Raw genomic sequence first — 24,948 nt, forward strand, 5'->3', positions numbered from 1 at the left:
TCCGGTATTCGCATATAAGCGCGATATTGCCCCCGCATGTAACTCACATTTCCTTTTTAAATGGATAATCTGTTTACTATTGCTCATGTTGTGTGAGAATATTCTTCCGAGATAGGTATATTCTTTTGTCTGTTCCAAGGTCTCCTCTCCCAGTTTCCATTGGTACTTCACGTCTTTCTTAATCTTTGTAAATGCTACTACTTTAGTTTTACTTACATTCGGGGTTAGAAAGTGATCTTTTGAGTAGTTATGTAATATGACTAGAAGATTTTGAAGACCAAAGGGTGTCAAATCGAACAAGACTATATCGTCCGCATACAGCAAACAGTGTATCCGTTGGGCTGCCATTTTCGGTGGAGTGCATTGCCCTTGTTGTAGATGGAATGGCAGGTCACTCAAATATAGGGAGAATAAGAGCGGAGCCAAAAGACACCCTTGTTTTAGGCCATTGGGTGTATGTATTATTTTTGACAGGCCCTTCTCTCCCCCCATTTGGACTCGGCACCAGGTTTCACTGTGTAAGTTCACAATTAGTTGTAGCAAAGTTTCTGGGATACCCATTTTTCTTAATTTCATCCATAGCGTCGGCCTGTCGACCCTATCGAACGCTGTAGAATAGTCGATGAAGGCTGCGTATATTGGTTGGGATTTGCCTGTTACATATTTGTCTAATAAAAATTGGAAGGTAGCTATATTGTCAGTAACTGAATGGTTCGACCGGAACCCTGCCTGGAACATAGGGATTAATCCCTTCGAAAATGCCCAATGTTTCAGTCGGTCTAGTATTTCCGCCGCAAAGATCTTTCCGCCAGCATCCATTAAAGCAATTTGTCTATAATTGCCGGCTATACTCCTTTTACCTTTTTTGTATACTGGAATTATTGTACTTCCTTTCCACGAATTTGGAATATTTCCAGAGTCGAATATATAGTTGAATAATGGCGCTAGCATCTGACCCCACGCGTTATTGTCAGTCTGATAAACCTTAATCGGGATCTGGTCAGGACCTGATGCGCCCGTACTTCTTGCCTTTTTAATGTTCAGGGCAATTGACATTGCCGATGCCCTGGAGAGTTTTATATCATTGGTTATCTTTTTTTGTTCGATGTCCTTTCTCACTAGGGCATTCGTGTTGGGTTTATACAAATCATTTAAAAATTTGCCCCAGTCTTCTTCTGAGACAGGAATTGCTTCAAGCTTCTTTTTTGACCCTGTCATCTTGGCTATCAAAGACCAGTATTTTCGTTGATTGCATTGTCTTGCTGCAATTTGGATATCAATCCAATTACGGTCCTGCTTCAACCTTTCTTGTGTAGCCCGTTGTCTTCGAATTTGATTCTTCAATTTATTTATTTCAGCTTTATATGTTGAAGATTTACTCAGATACTGAGCTCGGATCATCCTATTTAGCATTTTTACAGTTGGCTGATTACAATTTTTGTACTTGCTGGCACACTTTCTTTGTCTTGATCTGTCCTGTTTTGATTTACTTAGTATAGCTTGTTTGAGTTCATTTAATACAATTTCATAATTCTTAATTGGATTTTCTGAGTAAGAGGAGGTTAACAGTTGGAGTTGTGTGATGAGTTTATTTAGATAGTCTAGATTTTCAGCATCCCAAAAGATCCGACGTTGGACATGATTTACCTCTATTTTGGATTTACTAAATATCGGGTCGTTCTTGAAAGTGTTCTGTGGCATCCAGAATGTTGTTAGGCGAAGAAGAGCATGATCACTTTCCTCATTGAACTTGATAGACAGTTGTGAGATTTGTTCTTTTAACTCATTCCCGCATATAATATAATCCAGAATAGAGGGAGCTCCATTTCCTTGCCTAGTAAATGAAGCTGGCTTGTCTCCGTTGGTATTTCCGTTTAATATTGTCCCGTTTATACTTAGAAGGAACGATAATAATAAACTTCCTCTTTTATCGGCCTTAACTCCTTTCGGGAATTGCGGGAGCGTTATTTCCAATGATTCCTCATTAAGTAATGTAGACCATTTCTTTATTTCACTGTTAGATATTTTGGCGTTTAGGTCACCCATGATAATATACGGTGGATGATGTTGATCTTCGAGGATATTGGATATGGTCTCTAAGAGATGATCAAACAAAGGGTCATAATTTTTACTTGGTGGTGCGTAGATGTTAAAAAGTAGTATTTTATTTAGAGCAGCTGCTGGATGTAATTTAAGTTGTATTTTGATACATTGCAAGTTGTGCGAGTAGGTATCGATTAATTCTTGTGACCAAGAGTAGTCTTCTTTCAGCAGGATTGCCATACCTCCTTTCGCATGACCCCTTTTAGATTTATTTGCTGGGTTTTCGTAAACGTAATAACCTTTTTGCGTAAAGGGAGTGGTAAACCATGTTTCCTGCAGAACAAGAATGTCTGGATTATCTTTTATTGCTTCATTCATTTTATTAATGGTTTTCCCGGCTATATTCCATAAAGATAGTTTCAAACCATCGCTAAACTTGACGTTGTTGCTCGTTGTCCATTTTTTTACTATTTAGTACTTCTGGTAACCACGACCAGGATAGTATGTTATTCTCCTGTCCTTTTGGATTAGTTGTCCGGGACCAAACCGACCTTTCACCTTGTGTTACTTGAATTTTTAATATATCAGTTCTCCTGTTGTTTGAGGTGTATTCCTTCCTTTCTAAACTGTGTTTATTTTCAGTGTGCAATTGTCTAATTGCTACTGAGTTTTGTAAGTTAGTTTTGATGTCAGGAATAGAGATTACATCATATCCATGTTTTTGTAAAATTTCCTTCTCTCTTAGTATTATTCCGGGGAGAACTGGGGAGAAAAATAACACTTGTGCAAATTTCATGTTTTCTTTTTTTGGAAAACATACTAAGTCTATTTCTTTACTAGTCAGACTCTTTAAAGAAGGTATTTCTTGAAATAGATTAACAATTCTTCCTCGATTAAGCGGAACATTATCGGTGGGAAACAGTTCCTCAATTGTTAGGTATTTTGATTGATAACCATCCCCTAGCCAAGTTTTATGGTCTTGTAGGTCTTTTGTATTATTAGTATTATACTCTGTTAATTTACTTACTGTTGGCGGGCAGTATTCTTCTGCTATTGGATTCAAAGGCTTCGCCAGCGTTGTTGTTTGAATCGATGGAGTATTCACCAAATTAACAGAGGTATGTTTTTGAAATTTGAGTTTGTTCCCTTTTTTCTTTTGGATTCTTCTCAGAGGTCGCCCTCTGTTTTTCTTTCCCTTATGTACCTTCACTTCTTTGTTTTTTCTAATTTTTCCCGTCTGTTTTATTTCATTTTCCACGATATTCTTTTCTGGGAGTATTTTATTTTCAGGAAATATCGCACCTTGAACTTTCTCAGTTTCTTTATTTGAAAAGATAGGATAGTGCTTTGTGTTAGTTTCAGACGAATAATCCTTTTCTTCTCTGAAGAGTTTCTTCAGGGAGTAGATTATGGGAGTTTTTACCTTTATTCGTCGTTCCTTAGAATCAGTCCCATTTTTTTTCGCATCTGATGTTTGCGTACTTGCATTTTGCATTTTTTGGGGTCTCATGCTTTTTTTACAACCATCTTCAGACTGGGCTGGGATAGCCATTTCTGGTTTATCAGTTAGATCTTTAGATAATGTTTTCTTCTTTTTTTCTTCCACCAGAAATTTGAGAATACCTATTTGAACGTCCAAGGTATCATCTGAGTTGGCTAAAATTTGACCTAGATGAGTGAGAACTGATTCCAGGATTTCTTGAAGTGAAAATAGTGCTTTTGACAGCGGAGGTGTAGTAGCTGCGTGGGTTAAATTAGAAAAACAAAGGTCAGTAAGTTTAGTTTGGTTAATATACAGTTTAGATGATTTATCTGGGGAACTGGTGAATGGTTGGTTATGCATTAAGGGAGTCTCTGATTTCTGGACTTCGATCTTCGCTGTATTGCTTACTAAGTCCTCCTTGGCTAATCCATCATCATGCAGTTTAGTTGGTGTTGTTTGAGACATCTCTAAGATTGAGTGATGGTACTCTTCCAAGGGGAAGATCCTTGATAGGTCAATCTCTGGATTTGATAGTACCTGATTTTGATCAATTGGTTCAAGTAGTTGTATTGACTGATGTTCACACTTGTTAATTGAGAGATTTTGCTTTTTTCCTTCTTCTAAGAATGACAGAAAAGTGTGGTTTTTCTCCGAGAGAGTAGAAAAGTATTTGGTTATTGCCGGTGTATTGGAAATTTGTCCTGGTTTCATTGATTTATCTACACAATTTCTAATAGCTGCATCAGTTCCCATGCGTTTCATATAAATTGTTCTTGAACGCAGTTTTTTTAGAGCCATCATTTAGGAGTTTATAATCCAGGTAATCTGGTGGTCCTAATCTCTTAGATTCAGAGTTAGTGGGGTGGCCCGTCCCGTCCTCGAGCGTCCTCGGACGGCCTCAGACGGTCCCGCCCTTGTCCCGGGCTTCTCCCGGCTCACTCCCGCGCGCTCCCGCGTTGCGGTACCAAATGGAGGATTTATAGCTGCGCTGAGGCGGGGGAGGAGCCAGCAGGGAGAGCGGGTCAGCTGGTGATAATGCCGAGGGTCAGGCGCTCCTGGGACTGGTAGTCCTGCGCCGGCCCTCGCTCGCAGCCCTGCTCTCACCTCCGCCTCAGGAGCTGATTTACAGATGACAGTAGCAGCTTTTTTCTTCACAGCGCGGTGCTCTTACAACTGCGCCTTCAAAGTAAAACAAAACGATGCGGGACCCGCGGAAGCGGGTTCCGCGAGGAGTGGGCTTTGAAATGACAGGCAAAGCGGGTCCTTCGTGCTCACGGTCCGATTTCCTTTCAACAGTTTAGAATTCAACCACAAGTGAGCAATGTATATTCTGTTGTAGGGTACGTTGTGTGTGTCGCAGCGTATTAATTATGGAACATACACATTTTTCACAAACGTATGGAAGATTGGAACTGTTGGAAGGTGTAATGTACACAAGCACAGGAAAGTTTTGATTTATTACCAAATTTGGACTGGCCAGGAAGTGTTCACAGTATAGCCCACATATTTTTGTGTCTGCCAATAATATCTACCGCACTGTATCCGTAACTTTTTTTGGTATTGGATTCAGCTGTAAACTAAAGAAAGTACACTGTTCTGCCCATAAATAGGAGGGAACACTAAAGGTTTGATGTAGGGAATACTTCACTCACAAATGAGTCTTCTAGCTGTTTGCGTGGAACGCCCTAAAGTAAATGGAGAGAATATCTCCAGCTGTCTGTGAGTTTAGAGTTTAGAGTGAAACAATATTGCCTTCATTGATGTGTACTCATAAAAGACCACCATTAGTCGCTAAAGTCCATAGTAGGCACGTAGCAGCGGGGAGGTGGTGGCAACTGTTGTATGCAGGAAGTTTAAGATATCTAAGGGCCGAGCCCAGATTAGAAATATAAAACTAATTTTAAAACTCTGCTACTTGTCATATTTAAAAATATTCACTAAAAATACATTCACTTTAATATATCAGTCCTGACAACAATTAAAATGGGGAGTACAACAGAAAAAGTGTTTGTGTGTGAATGATAGAAGATTATGAGTAAACTGCAAAGTACTTTTTTTTTTTAACGTAAACCACCTGTAATAGGGTCCCAGATATGACTTGGAGGTAGCTTTCTAGAATGAGGGGCTTTATTGTAAGGAACTGCTTTTCCTGGAGCTAGAGTACATGAGTAATAGTGTTCTCCCGCATCTGGGTCTGTCTTTTCCGATGGGTCTCTTCTTCAAGGTCCTAGATTCCTCCCTAGCTCGTGATACCCCTCTGGGAAAGTTAAGACCGGCCTTGGGGACGGTTACTTTTTTAATGATACCCCGTCACCAACACCTAGGTAAACCGTTTTTAACCACTAAATAGGCAACAATAAGAGGTTTCACCAAGTGTCGGTGCCACCAATTTCTTGGTAGTTTATAAGTGAAGAGGCGGGTATTTAAACAAACCAGTCACAGTATGTTCTATCACCTTCCCGTTGATTTCTAGATCCACACTGGACACAGGTACCCCAGCCACCTCATGCATGCTCCCCTCCACCTGCTTTTAACCCCACCGTATACCCGTGTGTTACTGTCCACCAGACAATGGCCTGAGAGCCGTTTTTGGCCACGACTCTGGGATAGAGTCGCTGCAGTCTGGTCCTCAGTGCCTTCCCTGGGGTCACAGCCAATGACCTCTCCTCGTCCAGCAGCTGCCTCCACAACGTTCCAGGAGTGGGTGTCATCTCGTTTTCCGCGTCGCTGCCTTCTCCGTCTGTTGGATTCCGCCGGGGGTCTCCAAAGTGCTACTCTTCCTCGTCTTCCTACGCGCCACCTTCGCCTTCATTTGCTGTCTCTTCGTCCGTCTTGTCTTCCTTTTCAAACTCACAGCTGATTCCTCTCTCTTTTTTTTAAATTCTTTTTATTGTAAATACAATCAAGGCACAAGACAATCAGACAGCCAGTATAAGCAATAAATCCAGACATCAGTAGGCTCTTAACATTCGGCATAGTAGTATCGCAGAGCTCATTCCGTGTGGCAGTATTCCAGTTGTCAAAATCGCAATACCCCATCACTTCCATCATCCGAATCCCTTTCCACCCGTGCCCGTGGAGGTTCACAGATATATCCCCTAAATGTATTCCATGCCCCCCAGATCTTGCCCCACTTATGAGGACATCCCCGGTTCATAAACACAGTCTTCTCGCTTACCATGGCCACATCCACTGATTCCTCTCTTAAAAGGTTTTGCCACTTCACAGGGTGGGCCTGTCTTGATGCATAGCTCGCTCTCTGTGATCATAGCGGTGCCCCTGGGATCATGGCCATGCTCATCCAGTACTGCTGATAAATGGGCTGATCACACCATCATACAACATCCTTTCTTAATCAACAATGGCCACGTATCTCAATTCAAGGTGACTGTGCCTACTTTACTAGGAAGGATAAGGGCAGGTGATGAGTGCGTGTGTTATGCCTCCATTGTAGTGCATTCAGAGTTAAAGTTACAAACCCATGTGGTTGACCAGTCCCATTTCAAATGGAAAGATTGTAATCAGAACCGCTGTGTAGGACCTATTTAGGCATAACTACATATAAAACATATGCGATACACAAATATGCAATTTCAAACTAGGTTCCTGTGTATAAATACTAATACATACATATGACGTTTTGTTTCAAGGTGTGGACTTACTAGAGGTATGCACCTTGAGCTCCATTCTCAAAGGCTGGTGGTAAATCTTTTCCTGAGGGGTTAATTTGATTATCTGTAGATTTATGATTTCTTGGTATACACAAATATTCCCAGAAGAAGGCCAGTGAGATCGTGATAGTCAGTTTACAGCACTCTTCCTGTAAAACGTTTGTGAAATACATTTTTTATTGAAGAACATACACATCTATATTTGGCATGGGGAAACCTGCCGTGCAGTAGCTAATTTTTTTTCACCATAGAAAAACCTCTTCCTCGTGGAAATCCTTTTCCCTAAACATCGCCATTTTTAAGGGGTGGGGTTATGTTGTGTCCTCTCCTGCATTCTTGGTTTTGGTCCCGTGGTGGAGGTGGGACCACTTATTAAGTAAGTGACGAGGATGTTCGAATGGTTTGATATTTTCCAGAGCGGGAAACAGTTTGTGAACACCCAAATTGTGTTTGTATTCTCTAACTTCCATGGCATCCGTGCCAGTGGCGCCTATCCCAATGCACAGCAGTAGAGTTTGGCACTCCATAACCTCTATTTGAGAACGCTATTTGCAGGAAAGTGTAAGGCAAACTTAAACAAGCAACAAGGTTTATGAACCAGTCACTTTCTGTTTATATGCTGCTATTTCTATGTTTTTGCATTTTTATATAGCACAGAATCGTCTCAAAGGCATTGGAGTACTGTACTTTATATTACACAAAGGTGCATTTATTAAATTTTTTTTTTTTTTTAGGATTTTAGGCACTGGGGAGTTTTGTCCAGAATTACCGAAAGTTGAGCTAACTCTGGGACTCTAACCTGGTTCCCCAGTTCCAAAGAAGACTGCTCTGGCCATAACTCCACACCCTTTCATGTTACTTGCTATTAAAAACTGTAATTATCAAAGTGCATAGGGGTTTTTCCTTACACACCTAACCAATATTAATTTTATTCACCACAAAGAAATTAAAATAAATTAATTGAATAGTTTTCTTCAGAACACAAGACTAATCCCAATAACAATCAGACTGCTGCCTGTTGCATCATTCCCAGCCCGGGAGCATGCAAAATGAACATGCCATACACACAGCTCGTAACCAGCATTTTTATTCATCAACGTACAACATTCAACTGAACTTCTCATTATCTCCTAACCGTTAATAACCATACATTAACACCTCCACAAATGGTTAGGAAATTCTTTCATTGAGTCTACCCAAAACCGCGGGGTCCTGCCGCTCATAGCCTTAAGACACTAAATCTCCCTCCTTGTTAAATAGAAAGATATAAACAACAGCATCCTTATATTTCTTCGATAAGTCGTCTAGGTGTCCGCACTGTTCGGCCAGATCGCATGGTATGCAGTAGTTCTGATGCACCCTAAATGGACACTGATGGTACAGGAACTGATGTTTGATCTTGGTCGTCAGGTGGGGCAGTCCCATCTGAGATTTCAGGGGCTGATGAATGTCGAGATAGAAGTCTGAAATGTGATGAATCCCTTGTGATGGATTTTCTGGGACATTGTGTCGTTATTATGTTTCCCTTGCATGTCACAGCTCTCAGCGGCTCAACTGCAAGAAGAGAATCTGTTTTCCACTTCCATTTTTGTTTGACAATAACCCAGTTGCCTTCATCGAAGACAATCGCCTGAGTGATCTGACGTTGATCAGCATATGTCTTCATTTGACGTTTTCGAGCTGTGGCAGTGGCACAAACCATGTCAGCATTCAAAGTTCATTCAGTGCTCCACTGTGGTAGTTTGGTTCTTACAGCTCTCCCAAACAGCAAGGTGGCAGGACTCTCACCAGTGGTGATGCGAGGAGTCAATTGGTAGGCACGGAGGGCTTGACATAAGGCATGACTCTCCTCGATTTCTTCCATCATTGCACATTGGATCACTTTTTTAGGGTGCCTATAAATCGTTCCACGACACCATTAGCTTAGGGCCCTAAGAGTGACCTTTTTTTGATGCTTGACATTGAGTCTAGTTAGACCCTCCTTGCCATTAAACGGTGGACCATTTCCATATTTAAGGAAGTCTGGGATGACCCATGCTGCAAAGATGTCGTCTAGCTGCTTAATGACCTTCTCATGTGTTGTTGATTACCTTTCCTGCACCAGAGGAAAACGGGAATACTCGTCGATGAGTACCGTGAGATGATGTCCATTCACTAGGGGCACAAATAAATTAACGGCCACTCTTTCCCACGCATGCGCACGAAGATCAGACGTGGCTAGTGGATGCTGTGTAATTTTAGGGGAAAGACTATTACATAAGTGGCACTCCTTTAGTTCCCTCTCAACTCTCTTATCCAAGTCTGTGAACCACATTCTATCCCTCAGGGCTCTTGGTGGTGACAATGTCACGATGTCCTTCATGAGCGAGTTCAAGGACTTGTTGTCTGAAACTCTGGTATGATTATCCTTGAGCCTCTTACCACAATGCCGCCGCCTTGAAGAATTTTTAGGTTGAGCTTGGGCAATGCATGCTCTGCTCTGCGGTAGAAGCCCTGACCACGCTCGCCCATATTTGTCATTGGCTTGTGTCATTGTCCTTTGTAAATGCTGGCTTCTGATTCGTTATTAGGCTTGTTAGTCCCTCCTTAGTACCGCCTTGTCTTCATTTGTAACCTGCCATGAGGACTGGCCCCTTTACTTTGGTTGTTACACGGTACGTCGTTTTTAGTCTGGAAGCACTATTTTCTTTAATGAGTTTCTCCTACTGCAGCCACAACATGCTTTCCTGCAACAGTATTTTGATGGCGTTATTTTACTGTGTTTCAGAAGTAACTACAACTTACATTGAGAGTCGTATTTCATTTTCTTTGTAATGTGCTGTTGAAAGGAGTACGGTCTTCTCTGGTGTTTGCTGGTGTGGCATTTTGGAGTCAAGACGTAAGCAATGGGTAATGTGAATAAGAGATTCAGATTAGGGAAGTTGCCTTTGAAGCTGTCATGATGTTGTTGTTTTAATTATCAGCTCTGTGTTTGACAGGAGCGACAGTGACTGCTGTGCCTTCTTAGGTGTCCTATTTTTTCATTAAAATGCAGGCCCTGTTCTTCTTTCTTTGAGAAAGACAATAAGTTTGATTTTAACTTATATGGATCCACATCACTTAATGCCATCAATCCGGTGGTATAATAATCTTGCTTGTTTTGCTTTGAAATAAACACTGCTGTCAACCTTAAAGCAAAGGTCGACATCTTGCACAACGTTAAAAAGTTTATTAGTTCCTTTCTCCAACGCTACCTATCATTGACGTATGCCACTCTGTGCGCAATGTCTTAATCAATGGAATAACCTGAGCAGGAATTGCAGTGCATACACTACTTTACTGGTTGATCTCATGAAAACGTTTCAGCGCTTCAATATTAAACCTTATAATGTTGAGTGTAAAACAGTAATGGCCTTCCTGTATAATTCTATTTGTGTAGTGGTCGAAGGAATCCCCTTCTTTGAATGTTCTGCCTGAGACGATAACCCTGTGTGTTATTGCCCTCACAGCAGTGATCCTCTGTTTTGTAATTGTTGTATCTGTGACTAGCACTTGTACAGTTTACAGCACTACAAAACATTGGTTACTTTCACTCGGAGGGCAGTCAACACCCACATTCTGGCCTTCTACCTTCACTCCACTGACTGCAGGGTATCACTTATTTAATGAGTTTCTCCTACTGCAGGCACCACATGCTTCCCTGTAACATTCAGCACACCATGCTTGCTTTCACTTTCCGAGCAGTCGGGACAATGGCGGCCGCTTCTTTGAATAGGTCTCACTTTTACAAAAGTTTGAGCTATTGGCATTGTAAATGACAATGCCTTTTATGTATGTGTTAATTAGCAAAACAGATAAATAAAAGGCATTGTCATTTAAAATGCTAATAGCTTAAACTCTCGCAAATGCGAGACCTATTGCATTGCAAATGGTTGTTTGAATTGTGCTGAAGGCCTCTGGCTGCCAAATTCTGGTCTTCTGCAGCTTCTCTGGGGACCAATAACCTTGCAAGCACAACCCCAGTGTTCGCTTTCGAGTCACCTCGCTCACTTTTGAGGTCTTCATGCTGGTGAGTAAATTTCAATGCTTGCACCTGGTTGTCGCTGCCTTTTGGCGTTACATCTGGTTGTCATGGCCTTTAGCTTTCGTACCTTGTTGTTGCTGCCTTTAGAATTAGGTTTGTATGAATGGTGGCTCGGTGTTATGGCGCAGCATTGTTGCTGCCTTTAGCGTTTGCTTTGTATGGATGATGTCTCGGTGTTATGGCGCAGCACAGCATTTCTTCTTCAGACTGACCGGCAAGTCTTGGCGGGCTTTTCCAACGTTGCTTCTCTGCTACACCTTCAAATTGTACAGAGGCCTTGTACGGGCTGAAGGGGGGCTTTAACTCCACATATGGCAATTGCAAACTCCTTTGGCCGCATGTGGTCTGCATGAACAGTTTGCTGTATCGTTACAAACTCTCAGGGAGAGCAGTCCTTTTTCTCCAGGGCATGTATCACCCTACTTGGCGCGTCCTCCCCAGCCCAGGAGCATGCAAAAGGAATACGCCACACACTGAGCTGGTAACCAACGTTTTCATTCATCAGTATACAACATTCAGCAAATTGTTTCCAAACCATTAATAACCACACCTTAACACCTCCCCGAATGGTTACGTAGTTCTTTCATTGAATATGCCCAGAACCGCGGGATCCTGGCACTCATAGTCATAAATAACTACACTGCCCAGCTCAAAATGCTTCAACTCCTCCTCAGGGGTGGTAAGCACTATATAAATACAATGTCAATGTAATTCAATACGGTTAAGTTGTATTTCTATCTGCGCTATAAAGCAGCGCACAGCAGCACGGCCACTGCCCAGCGCTTCACACATTCAGAATCTGACGTCTATGACAAGTGCCTTGGAAATGGGAGGACCAAATTGGACGTCTTTGACAACTAGCATGGAAACAGAAGTGGGACTAGTCAACCCGAGCGTTGACGTCAGCTAAAGTATTAAGCAACCGAATCATCGGAAGTGCTTCCAAGCGTCCAGCAGGTGTGTGGCAAGTTCACGGCTGCCGATACATTAATTCCAGGGACTTCATTAAATGAAAAACTACAATTTATAAGAGAGCTCAGACCAGATATTTAGTCACATCAAAAGCAAGATACCATCTAGTGCGTAAAAAATTAAATACATCTGGTATATTATCTGTATAAGTATCTGGAACTGTTTTTTTATATAGTTATAACGATATTTGTATTAAAAACTAGAGTATTTGTAAGTGCCCTCTTTGTGGCACTGTCATAAGACTGCTATTCGGACATGGCCGCTCTACTCGACGGCTGGGACGGCGCGGCGGTTGGGAGGGTTGATCGTCTGCTAAATAACCTCATCTAAAGATGGCCGATTTCTTCCTGAAATTGATTAGAAAAGGGAGCTATCGTACCGTATGGAAAAAGTAGCAATTAATGACATCAAAATGACATATTTGCAAACTTGCATTATTTGGTTCTTTGCTTCAGTACTAAAATACTGAGGTCTAGAATATCACTTACAAATCACATTTATATTTTATGAAATTCATACTTAAACGTGGTTTAAGTAAAAAGTTATTTTATTACATATGGAATATGTTGTAGGTTTCTGTAGGTTCCCTATGCGCCCAACCAGTGGTCCTGCCTTCCAAGATGGCTGCCGCGTTAGAGCTCCCCTCTGACAGCCAGTGCGTGCTGCTGGGGGATGTCCTTCTTCGCTGTCCGCAGCTCAGCGGTGCAGGATCCGAAGTAGCGGGTATGGCTGCGGCTGAGTGATAACGGGCACAGGGTACAGACTGAGCGAGGCCCAGGCCCTGCCACCGCCCGGGCACCATGTCTGCCAGCGCCGTGTACGTGCTGGACCTGAAGGGGAAGGTAAGAGCCCCCCGTGGACAGGTGTAGGCAGCACAGCTGCTGCAGTAGTAGTCTGCCGGGGCCTGAGGGCAGGGCTCATGTATATTTAGTGGGGTCTGTGGAAGAGGGACAGATGAAAGGGAGGGCTGTGGGAAGGGACCAGGGCTGTCTGTGGCCTGTATTGAAGGGATAGGCTTCCTCTGGGGTCTCTGTATGTCATGGCATAGCCATGTTTTAGGTGTGAGCGAGCTAAGGCTATGATGGGCACAACCACCAAGCTGGTGACTTTCAAAACGGATCTGAAAGCCCTCTTCCTTCAATGATATGTTAGCTAAGACACCACACCTAAATCTTGGCATAGAAAACTACACTGCTTCCATTTAATCAAGCCCTTACCTTCTTTTTACTGCTGTATTAACTTGTTTCAAATGTGATTTTTCTGTAATGGTTTACCGTTTTGTAATTCTCAACCTTATGTAACTGTTGTTGATAGTATTTGGTAATTTTGAACCCTCTGTAGTTAACCATGTAACAACATATGTCTACTGTAAAATTCTTTAACTCTTTTGGGCAACGTCAGCGCTATGTAAAAATGCAAAAATAAACATGTTTGGGGGTCAGCTTAAGAAATGGCACACCTGCTGGCCCTTAGGCATGTAAGCCGAATGTTCATCCATCACTTCCTTTGTGTGACAGGTTGCCCTAGATGGTGAAGTGGGGAGGAGGCAACAAGAATTCCTGTGTACACCATGCCATCAGATTCATGGTAGCCTGGCTGATGAGGGGTGATACCTCGAAACTGGTCCCAGGATGCTTGTTTCTGGTCCAGGGAACACCTGCCCTCGCAGTTCGGGCTGGACTGTTCCCATGGGGAGCAGGGTTAAGACTTATTTTCACATGACTGGGTCTAAACTGTAATGGTGTGGCGTGCAAAAAAAAATCGATTTAACCCAGATCTGTGACTAGGGGTGAACGTTTGATTTGTTAAGCATTCCACCCATCATATGTACTTTTTAACGTGTCAAGTATATTGGCATAAAAATATAACATTCTTGAATAACAGGGACTTAGATGAGTATAATAGTTTTTTCCGACACCTCTGCCACTTTGTTCTCTGAACACAAATAGCAAGCACTATCATTACTAGGATTTGTTATCATGTGACAAATTGTCATGCCTTTGAAATAGAGCCACAGAACATTATAACTATTGCCATCTGTTCTACTTCTAAGAAAAGGTGAAGTATGAGGGATACACTTTAGAAGCTTTTTTAAGGCATGATTAGCAAATTCCTTGGTTAGTGTCTAATAGTGGCAAGATTACCCTTTTGTACATTGCACACAATGCATGTGTAAAGGACCATGTGTTTGCATAACCAGTTTCATGCTTGTTTCTGTTACATTGCAACACAGTTAATGAATTCTAAATATCCACAGTTTCTTGAGATGGGGCTGATACTAAGAATTGAGCCGTATAGTAATAATAATAACCCATTTGTCGAAGGCGGGTCTGTTTGGTGCTTGAAAGTGTAAGTGTATTTCTTATCGGCATTTGTAAATGGCCTTTGGACTGTTGTATGTTTTTGTAACACCGCCTGAAATGATGTTTACCTGAAATAGTGCTTTTTTGTTTACATATTTTCAGATTTTCTCAGTGTCAATGACTTTAGCAAGGGGAACTAATTTATGAGGGGTCTGTTCAATATTGTTTACTGAAGTTTTCTGTTGGTTTGTGTGTTCATTTTGTACCTGTGCTTACTTGGAAAGCTTTGATGTGGGACTTGTGTGCCTTAGTGGGTTCTAGGACTACATTTTTTCTTATTTCACTAGAGTGGTTGTAATACATTACTTTATGTCTTTGGTGAGTGTTGTGCTTGTGGTGGTGTGGGAGGACTGTGTACTCTGCTTAGTGTATAACTTGGCAGATGCCAGGAGTGCATTTTGCATATGCCAGGAGAGCATTTTGCTTAGGAGTATTATTTTTGTAATTAATATGAATATAATGGTGTGTGGTGTAGATGGGATAGACTGTTGTCTTATGTTGCACTGTTTGGAGGGGCATTGTTTTGCTAGCTATATGGCTTTGGTGCTGTGGTGTTCTCGTGAGGGTGCAGAACTATTCTAGCATGAGACTTCTGAATATATTTGTCTGTTTGATTAACAAACATGGTTTATTGGGACACAGTGCATTATGTTTGTTTATGTCAATTTTCTGATCCACCATCACATGTTCGGTGAGCAATAGATGTAGTCATTCATACTACCCAAAGTGGAAAAAAAACATTGTTTATTTTTTCATTTATCTTCCCTTTAGTTTGTTTGGTTAGTCCACATAGACAGTGGCATCTTACCATACTGGTAATTCAAGAATTTCAGTCTTTTGTTCAAGCTATAAAAAATAAAAAATAAATCTCAAAAAAGAGAATTCTGTATGACTTGGGCTATGTTGTGTGTGTGTATATATATACATATATATATATATATATATATATATATATATATATATGTATATACATATTTATATGTAAAAAAAAGAGAATATATAAAAATATATAAAAAGAGAATATAAAATATTTAAAAAAAGAGAATATATATATATATATATATATATATATATATATGTATAAAAAAAGAGAATACTATATGTCGTGTGTAGAAGTTTGTTGCAAATGTGTTTAGCCACAACTTACAAGGATCTCACCTCAGTGTAAATAAATAAATATAGACACAGACCACATTGGATAGGTAAGTATCATTCTTCTACCAATCGTCAGTATTTTCATGACTACGCTGCTCGCTATAGTGAGTATTCTTTTCCTATTATTTGGGAGACCATAGGCTTCACAGTGTAAGGATGCCTTGGAGAACTCGCTCGCTTCTAGTCAATGAGTTTGGGATGTCTTCTTTAACTGCACCTGTGAACGTAAATACACATTGAAAACATACTCATAATCTCTCATTCCCTATTTAACTGTACTGGATTTCTTGTAATATTTACCCCTTAGACCTAGGCTATTGCTTCTCTCTACACAGAGGTTGGGGTGAAGTAAATCACAGTGGCACCTGCATTGGATGACAAGAAAACATTACAACCAACGCTTCTCTCTGACACTACTTCTATTCTATCTCGATTTGTTGTATTTACCCTTCTGTTCATATGCTCTATTCTTCTCTTGATGTTTGATCATGTTCAACTAGTTGCCTATTAATTATTGCAGAATACTTTTCTCAAAACAATATTCTTTTTTTAGCCGTCACAGTTTTTTAATAGTCTCGTTCAGTTCTTCTGGTAAATGCCAAATCAAATAGGACAAGGAAAATTTGTCTGTACCTTAAATTGCCGGTTTCTGGACTAGACTGTGAGACTCCCTTGTACTGGCGACACGCTAGGGAATAACTGGTTACCTCATACTCAATAACAATGAAAGTAGACAGCGTCCGTCTTAGCAAGTCTTCTTCTGACAGAATTCTCCCTCGTTGCGCATGCGTTGTAACTCCCGCTGGCTGAAATTCCTCAAATACTAATCACTGAGTCGAAAGACGCTATACCCGTCTCCAAAATAGAACATAAATTCTCCTCACAAATCCTGTGCGATAAGGAGACACTTACTCCTCGCACAATGACATTTGAAGTGCGCAGTTCCTTCATGGAACATGCACATTGGGCACTCTGTTGGTCACGAGTCTATAAACACTAGACCGCTAACCTGAAATCAGGCGGTTCTCGCCAGTGCCTGAGAAATAGTTTTGGCATCCAATGACGCTTATTCCAACGGGGGTATTTCATCACGTTCTTCAAGCGCCAGCTCTTTGCCCATTGCTCTTATCACTTGTACCACTGCCGCAGTAGTCCTGGCACCTGGACAGGCAGGAAAATGAGTTGGGTAGGCGTGCCCACCCCCAGGCTAGTACCACCTCTAAGGTGGGATAACTGAAGTGAACCTACTTTTCAGAGCTGACCATCTTTGTGATGGCAAACTTAGGATTTCTGGAACAGAGTTAATGCCAATTTGCCAAAGGAAGTGGTCATATAGGGGGCATAGTGACCCTAAGGCCCATTGGCTACTCCCCTAACCCCCCTAAATTCAGTATTTAGGGGAGCCCCTGGCACCAGAGAAACCGATCCGGCTGACCTGAAAGAAGAAGAAGAACGTAAAGAGTTGCAACTGCAAGAACAGAAGACCCATCAATCGGCGCGGCTCTCCTGGCCAGCCTGCTGACTTTGACCACTGTGCCAAAAGACGACTTGTCCTGCAGCTGCTGAGTTCTCAAAGCCCAAGAGACCTGTCAGCATTTCACCTAGGAACCAAGAACTTCTGAGAAGGTGGTGTGGCTTGGCCGCAAGCGAAGATGGCTTCGTCTTTAATGAGATCTGCTTGACGAGGGATCTAACCCCTTAATCTGTCCATTATTCGACCCCTAAAAAGGAACACAGAGTGTGGCAACTTAGGGGTGGACAACAGGTACCAGGGGCAGCTTAATTCTGCAACTTGCCTGGTTAACAAAAAAGGCTGGCCCGGCCGGACTGTGCATCGTAGGAGTCGGAGTGGAGCTGGGCCGCGGCACGATCCGTACGGTGAGCGAACGTGGTCAAGACAGGCCGTGTGAGAGCTCAAGGAATGGGAAGGAGGTGGTTGTGGGATTTTCTCCGGGTGCCCCAAAGCATTGTACGGCGGAGTTGAGAGCAGCAGGGTGTGCCTTGGGCCACCCAAGCCCGCGTCAGGAGTTGGCCACGGCAGGCATTGGGACATCGAGGGGAGCCGTTCGCGTGTGGCAGGCAATCAGACACCGGTGAGAGTGAGCCAGCGAGGTGGGTAGTGGAGCCGGTGACCTGGCACAATATGAGACTGGGTTAAACAAGTGAACAAAGGGGACCCCTGGGTTGATGCATAGGCAGTGATTCAGTGGAAGAAGACAATATGGATCTATAGGAGCTACTCAAACTGCCTGAAACAATTTCTTTACATTGGCAGAATATCTCGCCATATTAGGGCGATACTAACCTCACCAACCAAAAAAAGTCCAATTGAGTGTATGTCTAGATGCGTGGGACAGTAAATGATCAGATGTCCAGACAGTGTTATAATAACAAAACATAATTAGTTAATTTATTATGCATGTTGTCATATTAAAAATACATAAATTCCCCCTCCCCCCGAGGGACTGTTGAATAGCCGCCAGATACCTTACGTTACATGGGAAGGGGCCTACGATCATCTAGTGTTTGTGCAGGCAGCTGAGATTATCCCAAGGTACAACCACTAGCGAAATGGAGAAACTCAAAGGCCTGTGAGTCCCCCAAACTAACAAGTTGGACAACTACGTGGTCCGTAAAACCCACTGCTGTGCCACAAGAAGAGGATGCAGCTGAGCCCTCACTGGGAAGGATTATGGCGGGTATCCAGGAGTTGAAAAGAACACTGGAGACCAAAATTGATGCAGTGAAATCGAATCGAACCTGATTAGAGCTGACCTTCACAAACTCTCTGAAAAGTCAAGACAACCAAGACACACATAACCCAGCTCCAGTCCACGACAAAGCGACTGGAAGCTCAAGTCCAGATGCTAACTCAACAGGCCAAAGAAATGTCAGTGAAACTCGAAGATCAGGAAAGAAGGGCAAGAAAGAACAACATTGGGGTGGTGGGGGTTCTAAGAGGGTTGGAGGGTCCCAGTGTTGATCACGTTTTGGAGGACTTAATCATGAACATATTGAAGCTCAAGAGGTTCTCCAAATTCTTCTTGATGAAAAAGCCCACTGTGTGCCGGTGCCACCACCAAAATCCGGGGCCCCTCTTGTGACAATCATTGCAAAGGTTTTTAATTACCGTAACCGCAATGCAATCCTTAAATCCGCCAGGACTACAGGGGACATACGGTTCGAAAATGCCCAGATTTGGTTCTTACCCGATTTTACACCTCAAGTGAAGCACCAGAAAAAAAGCTTTGGAGTGGTGAAGAGGGAGCGCGGAGATCAAGACCTCAAGTACATGATGTTATTACCAGCAAAGCTGCGTGTTATAGCGGAGGGCAAGGCGTGGCACTTTACAACCCCCGAGGAGGCATGGGAGTGGCTGGAAGGCTGGCGATCAATAAACTGAGACCGAGGCAACTGGAGCGAGTGGGAATGGCACAGAGTAAGGCGCAGCGCCCTTTGGCAAGGAAAAAAGCGGTTCTGGGTCTAAATGAATGGTGGTGAGACTAATGTAATGATAGACTACTTCCATATCGACATTGGAACTGTTGCAGAAACGACAAACACAAGGTTTTAGCTCAACCCAGGAGAATCAGCTAGGGGACTTACAAATGTGAGTGTTTCAATGAGTGTTAATTCCCACTACTATATCTTTCTGTTTCTCCTTTAGTGGTATGGCCACTCTGGGGCGGCCGAGACACCCCCCTTGTAGTTGTTCAGTGCTGTTCTTGAGGCAAAAGACGCTCTGAGTGTTGGGAAGTTGGGGTTGGCACAACCTTATTAGCATGGTAGCAGGTTGAGGGGGAGAGGGATTGGGAACAGTTGTTTGGTCCTAATGTTATCCTATTGGTGAAGTTAAATGCTCAGGGAGAGTGCAGAGGGGACTATCGACAGCCAATGTGTTGGAAATGCAACTTGGATATGTGAGAGCAAGGGTCACCGTTGATGCAATTAGCTAAGACTCTTCGATCCATGGCCGTACATAAGTTGACAATGACCCCATTGCGGGTGTGGTCCTGGAATGTGAATGGACTCAATGGTAAACTAAAATGATCAGTGGTCCTACAACACATTAAACGATATGCGCCGGATATTGTTCTTTTACAGGAAACGCTCCTAAAAGATAACCGTTATAAAGCTCTAGACTCATTTAGCTATACTTTGATGGCACATGCAGCGCACACTACTGGATCCAGGGGGTGGGGGTGCTCTGTAGAAGGACACTCTCCTTCATTTTAGGGGAAAGTATGGCCGACACATCTGGAAGATATGTAGCTGTTAGTGGTACATGGGAGGGAAGGAGTCCAAACCTGTGTTCCGTGTATGCTCCAATGTGGTTGCAGACCTCCACACTGGAGGCACTTGGTCCACTACTCCTGGAACTCCCAGGATTGCAAATACTCCGCCTCCAGCAAGCAAGAGCATTGAAAATGCTCTTGTGTGCTGGAAGCAGAGCAGAATTGCTTTCAAACACAGGGAACTGCCTTTCCAGCAGCTCCCTATGTCTGAAAGCAATGCCAGCTCCTGTAGGGACCGCGGGGGCCTTCAGGCTCCCCAAGTGATGTGTGTGGATGCCCTGGGTGGGACCAGGGCACCCAGAATGGAGGCCAGGCCAGGAATGTGGCCCGCTCGCCTATTTTCAAATGGCTGGGCACAAGGGCCGAAATTGGCCCGGGGAGGGTGGCGACGCAGCCCTTCTCCCCATTGTAAAAAAATGAAAAGGTCAGGCCCCGGGGGTGAGGTCCCTAGGGCTCAAATTGGCTCGGGGAGGGGTCCGCATGGCCCCCATTCCAATAAGACCTGGCCCTGGGGAATGAGGTTGCCCGGGCCGAAATGCGAATGGGGGGCCCTGCAGCCCCCTCCCCTGATAAAAATACATTAAATACGCTGGCCCTGGGAAAGCTGCAGGAGGCCCGCCCTCTTTCTCAACCACTCTGCAAAGGGGCCTCCTGGCGCACATCTTTTAGGGGGATGAAGTCCAGTAGGTCCCACACAGTGGGATTGCTGAGAGCTGGCTTTTCTCCACCACTCTGCAAACGCGACTGCTAGTAAAAAAACATAGAAATTCACTTAAAACCAAAGGTTACAGGGACGTTATAGTTAGTACATAGAATTAAAATTACATAGAAATTCACTGAAAAAAGCAAAGGTTACAGGGACATTGTAATTAGGCTCAGATGTCATTCGTACGAAACCATAGAAATTCAGCAGTTATAGATACCTGAGCTTACTATAAATTACACCCCCGCAATGCACTGCTTATGACCTCACTTATTACATCGCTTATGCCATGGTCAGTGACATCAGTGATGACCTCTCAAATGACATTACTGAGGACATCATCCACAGAACCGCTCACACACCCACTTACTTCCATATAACCTCTCATACGCTCACTCACACAACCACTCACCTACCCATTCACAGACCCATACCAGTACTCACACACCCACTCACTCCTCCATAGAGCCGCAAACATACCCACTCACACAGTCACTCACTCAAACATTCTCTCACCCATACAGCTACTCTCACACATACTTATTTACCTATACCACCACTCACACATCTATACAGCCTCTCAAAAACAGCCACTCACTCACCCATACAAGCACTCCTATACCCACAGAACCACTTACATACTCACACAACCAGTTACATACCCATTCATACAAGCACCATCATATCTGCTCACTCACCCATACAGTCATTCACACACACACTCTCAATACAACCATTCACACACCAACTCACTTAACCAAACACTCACTGAAACAGCCACTCACTCACCCATACAGCCACTTACACACCCAGTCATTCACTCAGTCATTCAGAACCCAATCACCCAGAACCCAATCACCCATACCGTCACTCACACACCCATAGAGCCACTCACACTCACTAAATCACTCACACACACACATACATCAACTCAGATACCTACTCACACACCCACACAACCACTAACACAACCACTCACACACCTAAAGACCGGGGGAATAGGAGGAGTGGCATTGGCATGGTTTAGAAATTTCCTCAACCAAAGACGTCAAGTCACGGTACTGGGTGAATTTAATTCTGATGTAAAAGTCATCAGCTCAGGGGTCCCTCAGGGCTCCAGCCTGAGCCCTGTACTCTTTAACCTCTACATGGTACCCCTGATTGAGCTAATCGCTTCCTATCAGATTAGCACAATATCATACGCGGATGACACGCAGCTTATCCTGGTGTTGGACAGGGAACTGCCCGAAGCAGAGGAAAATCTGAAAAACTGCCTTACGGCCACTTTTGAGTGGCTGAATAGCAATCACCTCAAGTGCAACTCTGGGAAGACGGAAATCCTGCCTTTCGGTCCTCATAACTTGTTTTCCCTCCCCCAAACAATGGTGGCCCGAGGATGCAGAAGCTCCTCCCAACACTATCTCTTCTGCTCGCACTTTGGGCATCAAGTTTGACGACCAACTGTCATTTAAGCAGCAAGCGGTAGGCGTGGCTAGCACGTGTTTTCATATTATTAGATCCCTTAGGAAGTTCTTTGATCTTCTTCCGTTGGCAGCAAGGAAAACGGTAGCAGTAGCTCTGATAACATCGAGACTGGACTACTGCAACAGCCTGTATGCGGGAACTGATAAAGCCGTGCTCCACAGGCTGCAGTTGGTCCAGCATGCTACTGTCCGTTTGGTACTTCGCTGGCCTAGAAAGTCATCTGCCTCGGCCGCGCTTAAGACTCTCCATTGGCTACCAATACACAAGCGTATTTTATTTAAGATTCTTATTATCACCTTTAGAGCCTTTCAGCTACAAGGGCCCAGGTACTTGTCTAATGGCTTCAAACGTTATCAGCCAGCTCGTTGCCTGAGGTCCACTAATCAAAATCTATTGTAACCCCTAGATTCAGACTTGTCACTAAAGGTGGGAAGTCTCTCTTTGTCCTAGGTTCCAGGGCTTGGAACAAACTGCCACCTCAGCTTCGGCTAATGTCCAATGAGAGCCATTTCAGGAAGTCCCTGAAGACCTGGGTGTTTTCCCTCACTGATGCCGCCTGTAGGGCACTGATGTAAAGTGTGTAGTTTCTACTGAGCTGCCTCTATTCCACCAACCTATTACAGCTGGGTTGGTTCCAAGCGCCAAGATGCTCCATGGAGTGGTAGTAGCGCTATATAAATGTGACATTACATTACAACTCACACACCTAAAGACCTAGTCAGAAATCCATTCACCCATAGTCACTCATACAGCTACTCACACACCCATACAGTCACTCACACACCCACTCTCACACTGATACAGACAGTCACCCACCCACTCAGATCACAGATCACACGGTTAGTATATATGTTTAGCACCCATAAATTCTGAAAAACACTTTATTTCATTTGGTCATCAGTGATGTCATCAGTTATGTCACTGACCATGTCATGAGTGATGTAATATGTGAGGTCATAAGCAGTGCATTGCAGGTTTGCGAGTTATAGTTAGCTCAGCTAACTAGACTGCTGAATTTCTATGGTTTTGTACGATCTGAGCCGAACTATAACTTCCCTGTAACCTTTGTTTTATTTAGTTAATTTCTAAGGTTTTTTAAATTCTGCTTATTCTATTTGCTAACTATAACATCTCTTTAACCTTTGTTTTTTTTTGTGAATATCTCTCTCTCTCTCATATAATCGTCCAGTACCCGCCACGATGCCTGGAAGATACAGCGGTCTGGTTGTATTTTACTTCCTCTTGGGTGACAGGGATTCCCTTGCTGACCCCCGTGATGAACCCCAGGCGGGAAGGTTGTTGCGGTCCAATGCAGGGGACTCGAGGAGGCATTGGATTATTGTTTTGTCCCACCTTCCTTCATTCTTCGAGTCTGTGCCTGTCTTCGATACCTACTCCGTGTTTGTTCCCCCGCATAGCATCTCCTTCCCTGAGTGCACCATACAGAGGCATTTCGGGTTATGTAGTCTTTGTCCACAGGACTACATGGGAGAGCCCGATGACATCAGGGGGCGGAGCAAGATGGACTACTCCAACATCAAGACAGGTTTGCCTACGCCATAGCACAGGAAGCAGTAGGAGAGGAGCGCTGACGAAGGCACACATGCCGAAATGCATTCGCCCGGGACTCTGCTTTTAATAAAGTGCTTCCTTGAACCCCCTGCCAGGGTCACTGTTCTTTTTTTCGTAGAAGACTACTGATATATATATATATATATATATATATATATATATATATATATATATATATATATACACATATATATTACCTACTGGCGGTCGCCAGTAGGTATATATAGTTAGGATTTTTTCCCTATGGGATTTTTGAAAATTCTATGTCTAATAACTTTGGCGTTTGTGGACGGAATTGGCTGAAATTTTCAGCAAAATGGAACATTTTGTTTCTGAGCAGCCACTGGAAATTTGGGGGGAGTTGGTCCAGGGGGGGCCGAGAAAAAAGGGGGGTCCCAAAACGTGTTTTTAACATTGAGTTTTCCATAGGGCGGTTAGCCTCATTTTTAGCCTGAACGGCTGAATGGATTTGCACGAAACTTGGCAAATTTGTAGGGACTGGTAGCCCGATGTGCCTTTTGTAGGTCTCAATATATGTGCTCCAGTGGATTTTGAGAAATTAACGTTCAAAAAAAGATATATATCTAGAGCCGCGCCTGGAGCGCTCCCACGTACGCGTACAGGGGAGCGCTCCAGGCGCGCCACGCGATCTGCGCACGGCAAGCTGATTGGTTCTCGGGTGTCTATAAACATTCGAAACAGTCCGCAGCGGCCGCCATCTTGTGTCTCGGTAGGATTGAGACACAAGAGGTGGCAAAAATCAAAGGGGGAAATGAGCAAGAGGGAGCAGGGTACACACCCCCTGACCCCCTAGGTTTCATGTGGGGGCCATAAAAGGCTCCCGCGGGTGAAAAAAATAAATAAAAAAAAAATCGATTTTCGCGGGGGTGAGCGCCCGGTACGCGCACCGGGGAGCGTACGGGGGAGCGTACCATGGAGATTAAAAATGACAGACTTTTAAAAAAATAAAGCTTCTTTTTAAAAATTGGAGGTAGTTCTGAAAAGAACTTTTTTTTTCATTTTGTTGTTTTATATATATTTTTTTTTTGTTTTTTTTGTTTTATATTTTTTTAGACTTTTTAAAACAATTTTATATTTTTTTTGTATTTTTTTCAAGGGAAAAACAAAAACAAGGATTCCAAA

The 24,948-nt window shown here is 43.2% G+C and overlaps 1 protein-coding gene across 1 annotated transcript in view; it reads left to right on the forward strand.

The window, feature by feature from the left end:
• Positions 1 to 12,906: 12,906 nt before the first annotated feature.
• The window catches only part of LOC144799663 (AP-1 complex subunit mu-1), a 132,076-nt gene continuing 120,034 nt past the window's right edge, over positions 12,907 to 24,948 (forward strand). The window contains exon 1 of the mRNA XM_078671129.1: positions 12,907 to 13,074. Coding sequence (XP_078527255.1) covers positions 13,033 to 13,074 — 42 coding nt within the window. The 5' untranslated portion in view covers positions 12,907 to 13,032. The remainder of the gene's footprint in view (positions 13,075 to 24,948) is intronic.

Source organism: Lissotriton helveticus, chromosome 12, assembly GCF_964261635.1.
Source record: "Lissotriton helveticus chromosome 12, aLisHel1.1, whole genome shotgun sequence".
In the NCBI taxonomy this organism is placed as follows: Eukaryota; Metazoa; Chordata; class Amphibia; order Caudata; family Salamandridae; genus Lissotriton; species Lissotriton helveticus.